The sequence below is a fragment of the Macrosteles quadrilineatus genome, unplaced genomic scaffold (genome assembly GCF_028750875.1).
Source record: "Macrosteles quadrilineatus isolate MER2022 unplaced genomic scaffold, UCM_ALF_1.0 Scaffold_2__2_contigs__length_208266976, whole genome shotgun sequence".
Taxonomy (NCBI): domain Eukaryota; kingdom Metazoa; phylum Arthropoda; class Insecta; order Hemiptera; family Cicadellidae; genus Macrosteles; species Macrosteles quadrilineatus.
Window position 1 is genome coordinate 128,014,075 of NW_026542595.1, and position 13,953 is coordinate 128,028,027.

A 13,953-nucleotide genomic window follows, 5' to 3' on the forward strand; every position below is an offset into this window, starting at 1 on the left:
TCACATCGATGTCTTGTTATTCATCACAGGATATTGCTATACATCAAATTGAATGTCATAAGTGTGAGTGTTCAAATTAATTAATTTAAAAAGCGAGTGGTCACGTTATTTATTTGGATGATCACTAAATTGTTCTAGATATATTTTTTGTATTTTAATATTCGTAGATAAATTTACATTTGATAAATTAAATTTAAATAAATTTTACATCACGATTAACTATCCTCATAACTTTTATGATTAACTTTTGAGGATGTCTTCATGGCCTTTTTAACTGTAACTAATCGTACATACTACTAAACAAAATCTCTTTATACTCAAATGTACCTTTTTCTGAGTCAAAAATAAGCCCAACTGCAAGGAATAACTTCCTAGTCTTTAAAGGTTCCCAATTTAATGATGTGTAGACAAAGGTTCACCTTGAATCATCTGATAAATCTTATTTGGCAAAAATCTAAATTTTAAAACCGATTAAAGACAAATAAAGAGTTACAACAGGCTGATTTGAAAAAACGAATATTCCTACATTATGTTAAAACTACATCTTAGAAGGCGATAAAAATCAAACCAATTTTAGAGCAGAATTTCGAGTAACCCTGTCAATTAGTTTAGCCCGCGGGTGTTCCAAGCCTCAGCTTATCTTGGGCCTCATCCTCATCAATGGATGCGTAGATCGCTGAATAATTCATAAAGTGACGACATCGACACCGGCCTAGATCAGCAACACACCCGGGACCTCACATAAACATTGCGGTGGTACTTGTCACCTTCACCACACTTTACATCCCAAGACGCTAGGCTCTAACCAGAGTTTTACACATTATTTCAGCTTTGAAGGTTAGAGATGCGCGGAATTATCGTTAGGATAAAATTCATTGATTGACAGGATTTGAACCCGATACATTCATTACTAAATGCCCTGTAGAACTAAGCGGGGTACCATAAATTAAACATACTCTCTCCTAATAGCTTGTCATAAACCCTTAATCACGCAGTGGGAGTAATGTTAATTTATGGGGATCATCACAAAAGTTGCAATGGATTTTGAACTGTATTTTTTACAGCAATGGGGATGTTTTAGATATGATTTGTTTCGTTATTATATGCATTTTTATGGATAATCCCCATTAAAAAATCAATGTTTCCGAAAAATAGGGAAAACCCTGGGAGATACTTAGTATGACTAGTACCCACATACTAAATTTAATAAAAATCGGACCACAGGTGTGGTATGTACCTTAACCTCTATTTCCACATACACATACGTTCACAAAGACGTAACTTCAAAAACCACTTTTTTTAAGGGGAACCCAAAACCGATAACTCCACCCAAAAAACACCAACACAATTTTGACGAAAACAATACCTTCTCCATATTATGTACAGTTTTTTCTTTTTTTTCCTTTTTTTGTACTAGGACGCTAGGCACGAGCTTGGGATTGTTTTTCACAATACTTCAGGCTAGACCTAGGGGTTACGGCATTATCACTTAGATAAAATCCATTGGTGACTTGGCAGGGATCGAACCCGGGACCTCAGGTACTGAAGTCCAGCGCTCTAACCACTACGCCAGCTCGCTCCCCATATTGTGTACAGTGGGAGAGAGTAAATATACAGGAAGAAACTAAATATTAGCTTTGTTTTATTTATGCAATTACGACATTGTATAATATTAAGCAAATGATTTGATTTTTTTATTGTATATTTTGTTGACCAAGCTAATTTGAAGAAAATGAGCTAAAATAACTATCATTATGGTCAACCATTTTAGTATTAAAATCCTTGAAAAATATAACGAATGATAATCACACACCGAAGTAAGATGGGTGTTCTCCTCCCCGCCCTGCCACGTCGAAACTGGATTGATGTAACATAACTTATGCAAATTCTCGGGTAAACATTCAGTAACAAACCTGCAGACGTTGACTTGACAACCCGTGAGTGATGCGCTGCATCGTCGACCATGAAACTGGTTTCGCTTTGCCTTACAAACGATGAACGATCCATCAAACATATGATTACTTTTTTCATTGAAATGGCAACCATACGAAGTAGGTATTATAAGCCAAGTATGCATGGAGATGAGTGTAGGATGAGTGGCGCGATCTTGTAGTCTTGTTAGTGACTAAGGCCGACATATTCCTTAGACACAGCTGTTAATTAATAGCCCATACAGCCAATGACAACTAAGGGACCTAAAGTTTATAGTGGAATCCGAACCTCATTTTTGCCTTTATTAACGAATTGGTCTAAATCAGGATAGTACTCACTAGTGCGGATGTTAATCCACACCAGGGAGTATCGCATCCACAGTGCATGCCTATAAATATCCATTCACAATTCGCGACCTGCTAGTAGCTGGATTAAAGGACGACGCCATTGTTTTTCGTCAAAACTGAAGGATTATAATACCGGATTATTTTAAAAAGCAAGCAAGATACGTATTACAGAATAAATATAACGAAAGATGAACATTGTATAATAATGAGCAAATGTTTTGATTTTTAAATAGTACATTATGTTGACCAAGCCAATTGAAATAAAATACTGTACACTAAGATAACTATCATGATGGTAATTCGTTTTAGAATTAAAATCCTTGAAAATATGACTAGAGTTTTACTATTATCAATAACTTATTTTACAAAAACGAACACAAGAATAGTTGAAACAATAACTAAACTTTTGAAGTTTTGTTCAAAATCTCCACAAGAGCTAAATGTCAACGTAAGTTTTTATGATGACATTTCCTCAACTGTTGCTAAACAATTTAGCTTTTTAACCTAAAAATATGCCCGTACAATTTTAATAGTACAGATTTGTGAATTGATTGGTTTATGGGGGGGTTTATAGGGTGGAAATGGGTTTTCAAATTGTTTACCCTGTAAACATAAAATGTTGCACTTTCTTTCCAAACCATTTTGTGGAGCTAAAAAAAAACCCAAATAATTTTGTAAATAGAAGCATTGTTGTATGTCGAGCGGTTACTGACAAATCCCAAAAAGTGTAAATTTAAAATTACCATGTTATTCTTATGGAGAATAAATAAACTGTTGTAGCTTACATGTCTAGTCTATAGACATATTTTAACAAAATGTTGAAGTTTTGTTTACCTCATACTAAGCTATTAATATTTCAATAAAGAACTCCCATATTTTCTTCCATGCAGCAAACCTAAGTACTCATCAAAATTAATAATATTTAAATGGGAAATAAATCTGACAATTTTTAGGGAATATTTTAGTAGAAATCCAGCCAGGTACTTAAATGGAAATTTGCTTAGTCTGCAGGTTTGATGCGGCGGGGGTATCATAATTATAAAACGGACTGAACTCAGCATATAATCTTTAGAGGTGGTTCTACACTTCAGCAGCTCTTGACAATAATTGATAGCACATTACAAGCCATGAAATATTACCATAGTAATTGAACTCAAGTCAAAGTGCATGCGGCTGCAATGAACCAAGTGCAGTGATTGAGATGAATTAAGTTACACATAGAGGTGATTTATAGTGTTTTAAGTCTACAACTGAACAACTTTAGTAAGCCGAAACCAGAATATGCATATAATAGGCCAATTATTATAATGTTGGACCGATGAAAAGATTATCAATCTTCAAACTATACAATAAACTGAGTGAATGTTAGCCTACAAATGGCACGTGCCATAATGGCCACACAATTTCAAAGAGTGTACACTACTACTATTAGGACCATAATTTTGCATTTTTATACAAGAGTGCTATTTCTACAAATTATTGTAGTTAGGGTTGCTTATTAAAGGAATAAACCAATACAACTTTCTTTCAAATACTTGTACAGATTACTTATAAAAAGTAAGAAGGATAAATTTAAAAAATAAGTTAATATTACTATATCAAATTAAATACATTAATGTGGTTTATAACACTAATTTAAAAGATTTAGAGTACTTGTATGTATGTTATATTTATAATTGCATAACTTAATATTGTATTGTATTGTATAACTTAATTTTTGTGAAAGGCAACTCAATGTCGGAAGTGCAAATTTCAGTTAACAAAACTTTGGAAGATCTCCGTGAATGGTTTACAGCTAATGGCCTGGCACTAAACAGTGATAAAACAAAGGTCTTATTTTTTCAAAAGTCAAACATTACAGATAGTTCACAACAAAAATTTCTCGGAGTGATCATTGACCAAAAACTAAATTGGAAGGAACATATTGATTATTTGTTAAAAAAATTAAGATCATTCTTTTTTGCTTTTTCAGTTCTTTCTCAGTGTGCATCAAAAAATGTTATCAGAATAGTTTATTTTTCTCATGTAGAATCGATTTTGAGGTATGGCATTACCTTATGGGAAAATTCAAAAAATAGTAAAAAGATATTTTCAATGCAAAAAAGATTCATTAAAAATATGGCGAACGCTAAATTTAGGGCTTCCTGTAAAAAACATTTCAAAAATCAGTCCATATTAACTTTCCCCAGCCTGTTCATTTATGAAAGCCTTAATTATGTCCATGAAAATAAAAAAGATTTTGAAAAGTTCTTAATAAAAAATAAATACAACACTAGAAACAAGAACCTTTACAGTTACCCAATCCATCGGACAACAAAATTTGAAAAATGTCCTTTTTATACAGGCCTGAAGCTGTACAACCATTTGCCGAATAAATTTAAACAATTGGCAGTAAATGTTTTTAAAGTTAAAATTAAAGAAATTCTACTGGATAAGGTTTATTATTCCATCTCAGACTTTTTAGCAGACACCTCCTTGGGTTAGTCATTGTACATTTTTATTGTTATTGTAATCTTCTATGTTTTATGTAAAATGTTTTTTCCATTGTATTTTATTATTAAGATTTATGTAATTGACAAGACACCAGTTACTGCTATAAGCACCCAATGTAACGTTATTTGTGTCAATAAATTGATTTGATTTGATTTGATTTGATATTGTTTATTAAGGTTAGCTTAGATATCTGGGGTATTAGAAACAGTTTCAATTCATATAAGATATTCACAGTACAATAATACCAAGATAAGAAAATCTTAATTTGCCACCGGAAATTTAAGGTCAAATTATAAATAGCACAACTCAATACATCTGTTAACAGTTGCACTTAGTAAAGTGTAGCATCCATCATAGTGCGTCTTATCATATCTCAACTCATTTATTTGGCTTGCTTTGAACTATCTGAAAGACACTACAAGGTGATATCATAACAACACATAAACAATGATTGCATTACAACTCGACCTATAAAGATGAAAGAAAGTTTAAAGCAAAAATGTAAGCTAAGTACAAAAAAATCTCTATATCATTGTTTAACAGTTTACTGCTAGTTTTTGGATTTATATTTGACAGGAAATTCCATTCAAAGGCCTAATCATCCTTAAATCACATGCACTACAATGCATAACCTTGAATTTTTCAATAGTAGTCCTGCCATACAAAAATCTAGAATTCATTCCAACAAATGGGACTTTATAACTGATGGAAGGAAGGTTTGAAGGATGTCAAGTGCTCGTTACAAGGTGGTCCAAACTTACCAAATCATCACAACCAGTCAATGACTTGAAGTATCTGCTCCATAATTGGCAACCGTGACACGATTTATCTGCTAAGACCTTAATAAGCAAAGAGACATGAAGGATCAGCTCCAAACATGATTGGACGAGATAGAATGTATCGGTTAAAACTATAATATGAGTTACAATATAATATCAGCTCCAACTGTAATATATCCTCCAACCATAACCATAATAGTCATAGATTGGATGGTTCAGCTCCAATCATAATAGGCAGAAATAGGATGTAACACTTCCAACTGTTAAATTAGCTTCATTCATGATATCAACTAGAACCATTACATCAGCTCCGACCATAAATCAGGTCCAAACATAATATCAGCTCCAAACATAATATCAGCTCCAAACATAATAGGCAGAGATAGGATGTATTAATTCACACTATAATATCAGCTCCAAACATAATATCATCTCCAAACATCATAGGCAGAGATAGGATGTATTAATTCAAACTATAATATCAGCTCCAAACATAATATCAGCTCCAAACATAATATCAGCTCCAAACATAATATCAGCTCCAAACATAATATCAGCTCCAAACATAATATCAGCTCCAAACATAATATCAGCTCCAAACATCATAGGCAGAGATAGGATGTATTAATTCAAACTATAATATCAGCTCCAAACATAATATCAGCTCCAAACATCATAGGCAGAGATAGGATGTATTAATTCAAACTACAGTCCAACCTCAGTATAACGAATCTGAAGGGACCGAACTGAATATTCGTTATATCAAGGATTTTGTTAAAACGAGGTTCGTTATATAGAGGTTAGGTTTGCAGGAATTTCGCTAAGTCGAGGTTCAGAACCACCATCGGTCAATATAGGTCGGGATTTTACCTCATTAAAATACAATTAAAGTAGCATAGGCTACAATACTTTACAGTACAGTGTTTACATTGTACAGTAGAACCTAAATTATCCGGCATGACATAATAAAGGGGAGGGATCTTGAATATTGCGCAATCATGACAATGGCATTGACCTTGGTACAGGTTAAAAACTGTAAGTGTAAAATCACAGCTTGTTCTAACCCTCCTAAAACCTTGCCAAACACTGTATTGCGTAGTCATAAACCATGTAAAGAACAAAACAAAACAGTAGAAAGTTTTGTAAGCTACTGCTCGTGATAGGCCGGTAGGCTAATTACAGTACAGTTCTGATTTATCACAACAGAGGAATGCCAATAATAATCATTAACTATAGCATTGGTGTTGCTAGTTGAAACAAATCGTATTGAAAACAATAAATTATTAGTTAAGTCATTATAAAAGTGTATAATCATAGCCAACTTAAGGAGGATAAAAACAGTCGTAAATGGAATGTTAAGATAACGATGTTGCTATTCTTTCTCTTTGGGTTTGTTTTTATATTCTTTCTTAGTTTTCTCTTTATCCAAAAATTGTACAATTCACCATAGTTATCCCATATCGCCCAATCACAGCTTACTAAACATTACGTCGTCATCAGTCCTCAGTAAATGAAATCAGTTCAGTTCTCAGTTGCAAGTTGCAACATAGCGCGCGCAGCGACAGCAGACAAAGATGTAAAACGGAGCAGACGAATGTTAGCGCAAGCGATGACGTGACCTTTCCATTTCATTTAATAAATAAACAGATTTTCCCAAAACAATAATTGGGTGGGGGATTTGTTATATCGAGGGAAAGACGTAGACAATTCGTTATGCAGAGGTTAAATTAGCAATGTAGAGGTTCTGACAATTACAAATTCGTTATATTGAGGTGTCTTATTTTAGCCGAAATCACGAAAAATTCGTTAAATCAAGGTCGTTGTTATGGTTTGTTCGTTATGTAGAGGTAAAATATACATTGTGTCTTATGGAGAGTTCTAGAAGATTAAAAAAAATTCGTTATATCAAGGAATTCGTTATATCGAGGTTCGTTATATCAAGGTTAGACTGTATAATATCAGCTCCAAACATAATATCAGCTCCAAACATCATAGGCAGAGATAGGATGTATTAATTCAAACTATAATATCAGCTCCATCAAAAATAGAAAAAGGTTTTATCAGTTACAACCATAATAGACAATAAGACAGGCACTTCTGCTCCAACCACAATAAATTAAATCAAGCGAAATAATCCAACAATGATGCAATGACTCATTCCAGGCCAGTACTGAAGGTTAACAAACAAAAACAGAGCATTGGTGTTATGTGGGGAAACAAAATTTACAATCTTGATAGAGCCTAATAAACCTTGACATACAGCCTCTCCCATGTAATCTTCCAGCTTGATTCAACATTTGCAATTCATTGAGTGCAATGTCGTGTTGCTTATCAATAACTTTTCCAAATACAAATTCAAATATTCAATTACATACATTAGCGGTGGATACATTTTAATATGTTTAGTGTCTCCCTTTGGAAGGACTGTGAAGGTGTTTTGAAAATAATTCTGCATCAAGGAGATTCTGAGATTATTAGTTTTATGGTCTGTAAACAGTTTTTAAAGATAATAAATTGCTTTAAAAAACTTTGATTAGTTATTGTGATTCTTAGCTTGGTAAATGAAACTTTTCTAGCTTCGAGACCGAAATAGTTAAGTTTGGGAAAAAAAGATGGACCCTTAAGAAAGTAATGTGAGCTTCAATATACCATTAATCTTGTGGGTTTATATTTTAATGATTGCTTAAATTTATGTCGATATCCTAATTTTCAGTCAGTTTCAATGCAAATAATTACATCTGACGATAACCACACTCAAGAATCAACTTATAACATTTTAGACAATCCAGAATTGATTGTGTATTTCCTCAAGAATTTCACAAAATTACATAGTCTCAAAAACAAATTGTATTCATCAAACGCAACCAAAATAAATATTATTAACATTGATACCAGATGCCTAAAATTAAAAACTTCTAAGTTTTAACCTAAGATTCACTGATTAATCAACGATTACAAGAAAATAAAAATTGTCTAAAACACTGACTGAAAATGCCAATAAACCCAGCTACACTCTTAAAATCTGTTCCATTAGACCCTTGCATAAACACAACCAACCCACAAACTCATCTCCTAAAATAGCTTCAAAGATGTATTGCTTTTGTCCCAATACAATTTGCAATAACTCTGTTCCTACTAACAAGCTTATACTATTGCATATTGCGGCTGAGTTTCTGAATGTATTTTAAAAATATTCTCATCTCATAAAATTTGATAGAAATTTAATCAAACAGAGATCATAATAAATGGCAAAGATTAGAATTTTGATTCCTTGGAGCTTAAATAAAACAACATGAATTACCATAATCATCTGTTTAGTTATCAGTTGAGAAATATCAACAATCAGACAAAACCCCATAGATACATAGACTATTGACGCATGTATTGATACTGTCACTAATAAAACACTCAAGAAAAAGAAACTTGCCGACAATAAGTGAAGATACGAATCTTGCTCATACAATTGTCTTCACGCAAATCATGCAAATAAGGCCTTGCAAGACTTTTGAATTTACATTGCTTATAACTAACATTTAATGCTAGTGTGATTCTGATGAATAACATTAACCTGTTTATTGCGTCTGATGTCCACACTTTGATTGAAAGGTATTGGAGAATGGTGTTGAATAAGTGATGAATTCAATTGTATACAGAATGATCATTTAAATATTCAGTAAAGAAAAATGTTGTTTTTAGCGAATTTCCCTATAGGGAAGAACTTATTACAAGGTGGCACGGTAAGACCGTGACCCAAGATTGATTTACTTTTTCAATTTAATGTCCCCAGAGGCCAAAAACACTATATGTATTTTTTGTACATAAATACAATAAATAGAGCAATTTTGTACAATTTTGATGAAATTTGGCATGATTGTGTGGGGCCTAGATACACTTGAACGAGTTTGCAAACCAGCAATATCAAGTCATGGGGGTTTTAAATTATTCAAAAATTTGTTTTTCAAATGTTCACCCTTAAAACATGAAAATAATTTTCATTGTATCCAAAGTGTAGAGCTTAAAAAACAAATAATTTTGTATGTTGAAGCGTTGTTGTACAATTAAATGTTGCAGAGAAAATTTTAAAATAACTTTACATTTATAAATCTCATAAAATTATTATAGAGAAAAAGTAAACTGTTGTAGTTTGCTTGTTTATGAATATATTTTGATCAAATTTGGCAAACTTATTCATTTAGTACAATATGTTTCATTAATTAATATGTTATTAACTAATATGTTAACTATTAATATGTTTCATAAAAAAATACTTTTTTTCCTTCCCTATAGCAGCTCCCCCCCCCCCTTAGTGCTTGTTAAACCTAATATTCTTTAAATAGGGAATCAATCTCTATCATGATTAAGAACACATTTTACTTAAAATCCAATCAGACAAATGGAAATCAGCTTAGTCTGCAGGTTTACTGAAAATGGGGTATTGTCTCTTATAAAAACTTAAACAGTGGAAACAACATTCAGTATGAAGTAGATTGGGTGACGATCGCAAAACATCTGCTAGTATTTAGTGGTGAAAGACGACTTTGAGCAGTTCCAGCCATGACCCTAGCCAACAAGTGGTATCAATAGCTTACGACTTTCCGAGTGTGTAAATGTCACGTAAATCATCACCAGTCCGTAAACACACTACCCTACTTCTACTCCGTGCTTCACTCCACAAGATAAGATGCAAGACACACCTGAAGTCTGACCGTGAATTTCACAAAGGTGTACGGTAGAAACTTATGTTTACGCCTGTCTTACACGTAACAGAGGTAGTTAGCAGATAGAGAGTATTATCTTATTTAAAATGGTAAGACCTACAACTACGACCAATTTTTTTATGTTTACAGAGTACAAAACACTATTTCAAAATTTCTATTTGTTCTTAGGCATATCACAAACAAGTGAATCCCTTGTATTTTATATTGTAAGATCTTCAATTTAACTTTGTCTACAAAACTAAATTAAAATTTAATGAGGGTGTATAGTGTGCAAATTATACTGGTTATGAGAATAAAAAGGAAAGCTAATGATTTAGATGGTGTACAAACAATGGCTAGGGAAAAAATTCCAAAAAACTACATTAAAAAATACCATGTAGAATTCTAAAACCATCATAATGTGCTTATTTCTGGACATATATTAATTAAATTTGACAATATTATTCATTTCATACATAGCTATTAACATTACACTCACTAGTAACACACTTTACTAACTTCCCTGATTAAACCTAGCTACTCATTTAAATATATCCGTATTCAAACAGGAATGAATCTGACTCGGAATTACTTCAGTAGAGAATAGAGATCTAATCAAATGGATATTTCCGTAGCAGGGTTGCTTTGGCAGACCTATTAAGTTGTGTTCTAGCTACATCGTCGTGTTATTTTTATCAGAATGTTTATGGTTCGCTCTGTTGCAGCCATCAGCGTAGACGGGATGGACCGAAGGAAGTACCAATGTCCAGACAACTTTGTCCGCGTGGCGAGCAGCTGCTATTACCTCAGTGTGTACATGGATACGTGGCACGGAGCGACATTCACTTGCCAAACTATGAACGGCAGCCATCTTGCTGCACCAGACAGAAAATGGAAGGACAGGCGGCTCAAGAAACTTCTTAGCATGGACATGGCTGGTAAGTAATTTTTGAATATATTTTTTGTCCCACCTTCAAATCTAAGCTGTAGCCCGAGATCATTTTTTACATTACTTCAGGATTGGCCTGCAGGTTGTGGCATTAGATAAAATCTATTGGTGTTCAGCAAGATTTGAGCCCAGGACTTGGAGGACCGAATTCCTGCGCTCTACTAGACCAGCTTGCTCCTCCCAATGTATTATTGTTAGGGGGGAAAGGGTTTTAGTAGTAGAGCACAGAACTTTGGTCCCTGAGATCCGGGGTTAAAATCTTGTTATCTAAGTGATAATTTCGCAACCCTTAGGTCCAGCTTGAAGTAATATGAAAACCAATTCTGAACTTATATTCTGAGCTAGAACCTAGTTTAATGAACAAAAACCGTATTGGTAAGTAATAAGGCATAACTTTTTAGTCATTTCAGCCTTGGTATAAGGTTTACGGCCTTACAAAGGTTTATGGTTGAAGGGGAGTAGACAAATTTTATTGGAATTCTGGGTAAGAAAGAGAAAGAACAAAGGTTATGTAAGATTTGGGAAAGGAAATGTTGTGAGTTTGAGGTTAGGATTGATTGGCAAATTCATTCTCAAGAAAAATAATTTCCAATTTGAAGACAAGAATTTCTTACAAATAAGCATAGTGTAATGGACACTAGAATGCATCATATGCCAATTTATTCATTGACCCATTGAAACCCAAGCGGTTAATACTACATAATTGTCTTTAGCTGATCCACGAAGCTGGTAAATCTATCAGGAAGTACTGTATGTCTAGGTACAAACATAGGTCAAATGAATCCCATTCAATCTAGCCTTGGGTGAGCCTTCGTGAGGGAATTGAGCAATTCACGATTATGGTGCTATCAATACATCTGAATTGTTTACGGAGGGAAAAGAATTACTATAATAACCAAACAATGATTGGATGATTGCAAATATGACATGAGAAACATGGATAAAATCACAAATGGTAATTGCAGATGTTGCAAGAATGTTAATGTTAAGTTGATAGGGATACAGCACATAAAGTAAACTGTTTATTCAAAGGTTGAGCTTTTTGTTGACAAATGAAAAACAATTTATAGTTTTTTAGCGAATTTACCACATGACTAAGATCTCTCAGGTCCTGGACTTGGGACCGTTTAACTTTTTTGTTTTTATGTACACAGAGGTCAAAACAATCAGTCTCTAGGTCTTACCGAGAGACCTACAGTAATAGCTTTTCCCGTATATGGGAAATTCGCTAAAAGAACATATTAAAAATATTTAAACTTTGTCAACTACCTGATTTGGTAACAGGTATAGACAAAATGTTACTTCTTTAATTGAATAACCAATTGCTGATAACCTGATTGTTCACTATTTAGTACCAAACTATTGTTCGTTTTTTTCCCGCCGTTTTAATAATACAGCAGGGTAATTTAAACGTGTTAAGCGAACTATTAATGTGAGCCGATGAAGGTGTACAAAGTGCAATGAACTCTGGGTTATATTTGCCACTTAAACACCTTCACAAAGAGAGTTTATCTGTTGGTAATTGAGCTCACCAGAAATTGGCTCTCGGCAAACAACACAGCCAAATATTGATAAGCTACTGAAGACAACTACATTGTCAACTAACAAATCTATTCAACTATGTTTACTGTAGAAGGGCAATAGGATATTTATTGTTTAATCAGAGTATTATGATTTTTCTTGGGTTATGGTGGAATATATCTTCAATTGTAACTTACAAGAGGTTGTTAAAAGACCCCTGTCGATGTATATAAATTGTTGCAAGGTTTTTTTTTATTAATATCTAATAATGGTACCGTTGAAGGGGGAAATAATATTTTTTAAATAGTATTTTGCAGTGTTAGTTTTGTCGCTGACTTTTTGTTGAGCAGTCAACTAAAAAAAAAAAAAAAATGAATATTTTTATCTAGGTTAGTGGTTTAGCAGAATTTAAAGTGCAAACTTTTTAGAAATATCATAAAAACATTATCTGAACTATTTCTGTCAAGTGTATAATGGAATATACCATTTTTTCTTCCTCAATTCATAGTAGGCATATTATGGTTGAGTATTAAGTTTGTGAATACCATTTTTGAAAACCAATATTAATGAGTACAGTAGGCTAATGTTAATATGGGTAAATAATAAAAAAATTTTAAAAATATCACCACCCCAGCAATCCTGCAGAAGCGAATTACCAATTGCCCGATTGGATATACACTGAAACACTCTCTTAAACAAGTTAGATTTATTCCCCATTAAAATCAAATAACATTAAGTTTAGTGAGTACTTAGGTTTTCTGTGGTATCAAGGAATGTAATAAACTTAATTTTTTTAGAAATGTATAAAAGCTTGGTATAAAATCCTTAACACGTAAATTTGATGGAAAAAATATACCCATAAAAATACAAACTACCACAGTTTACTTATTATTATCCATAACAATAACATAAGAATTGTAAATTTATAGTTTTGTTTTTCTTTTTTCTTTGTAACGTAGCCATTCTGTGTGCAAAAAGCTACAATGCACTAAATTATTAGTTTTTCTGAGCTCTACAAAATTGGTTCAGAATTAAAGTGTGATTATGTTTTATATGTTAAAAATGGGACAAACAATTTTTTACCCCAAAAAATTCTGTTTCCATATTCAAATAATATTGGTTCCCTAACTCGTTTGAATAACTTTTATACCAAATTTCATTGTGCTAATGTAACATCTAGGGACATCAAAGCAAAAAGCAAAGCTGTCTCAGGTCTCGGTCCTACTATGAGACAT

At 33.0% G+C, this 13,953-nt stretch overlaps 2 protein-coding genes across 3 annotated transcripts in view; one reads left to right on the forward strand and one right to left on the reverse strand.

The window, feature by feature from the left end:
• The window catches only part of LOC128986657 (HIV Tat-specific factor 1 homolog), an 89,249-nt gene that overhangs the window by 58,849 nt on the left and 16,447 nt on the right, over positions 1-13,953 (reverse strand). The window lies entirely within an intron of this gene.
• Positions 1-13,953, forward strand: part of LOC128986658 (lithostathine-1-beta-like) — a 40,602-nt gene that overhangs the window by 21,022 nt on the left and 5,627 nt on the right. Inside the window, exon 2 of the mRNA XM_054407133.1 lies at positions 10,974-11,186. Within this exon, the coding sequence (XP_054263108.1) occupies positions 10,974-11,186 (213 nt within the window). The remainder of the gene's footprint in view (positions 1-10,973; positions 11,187-13,953) is intronic.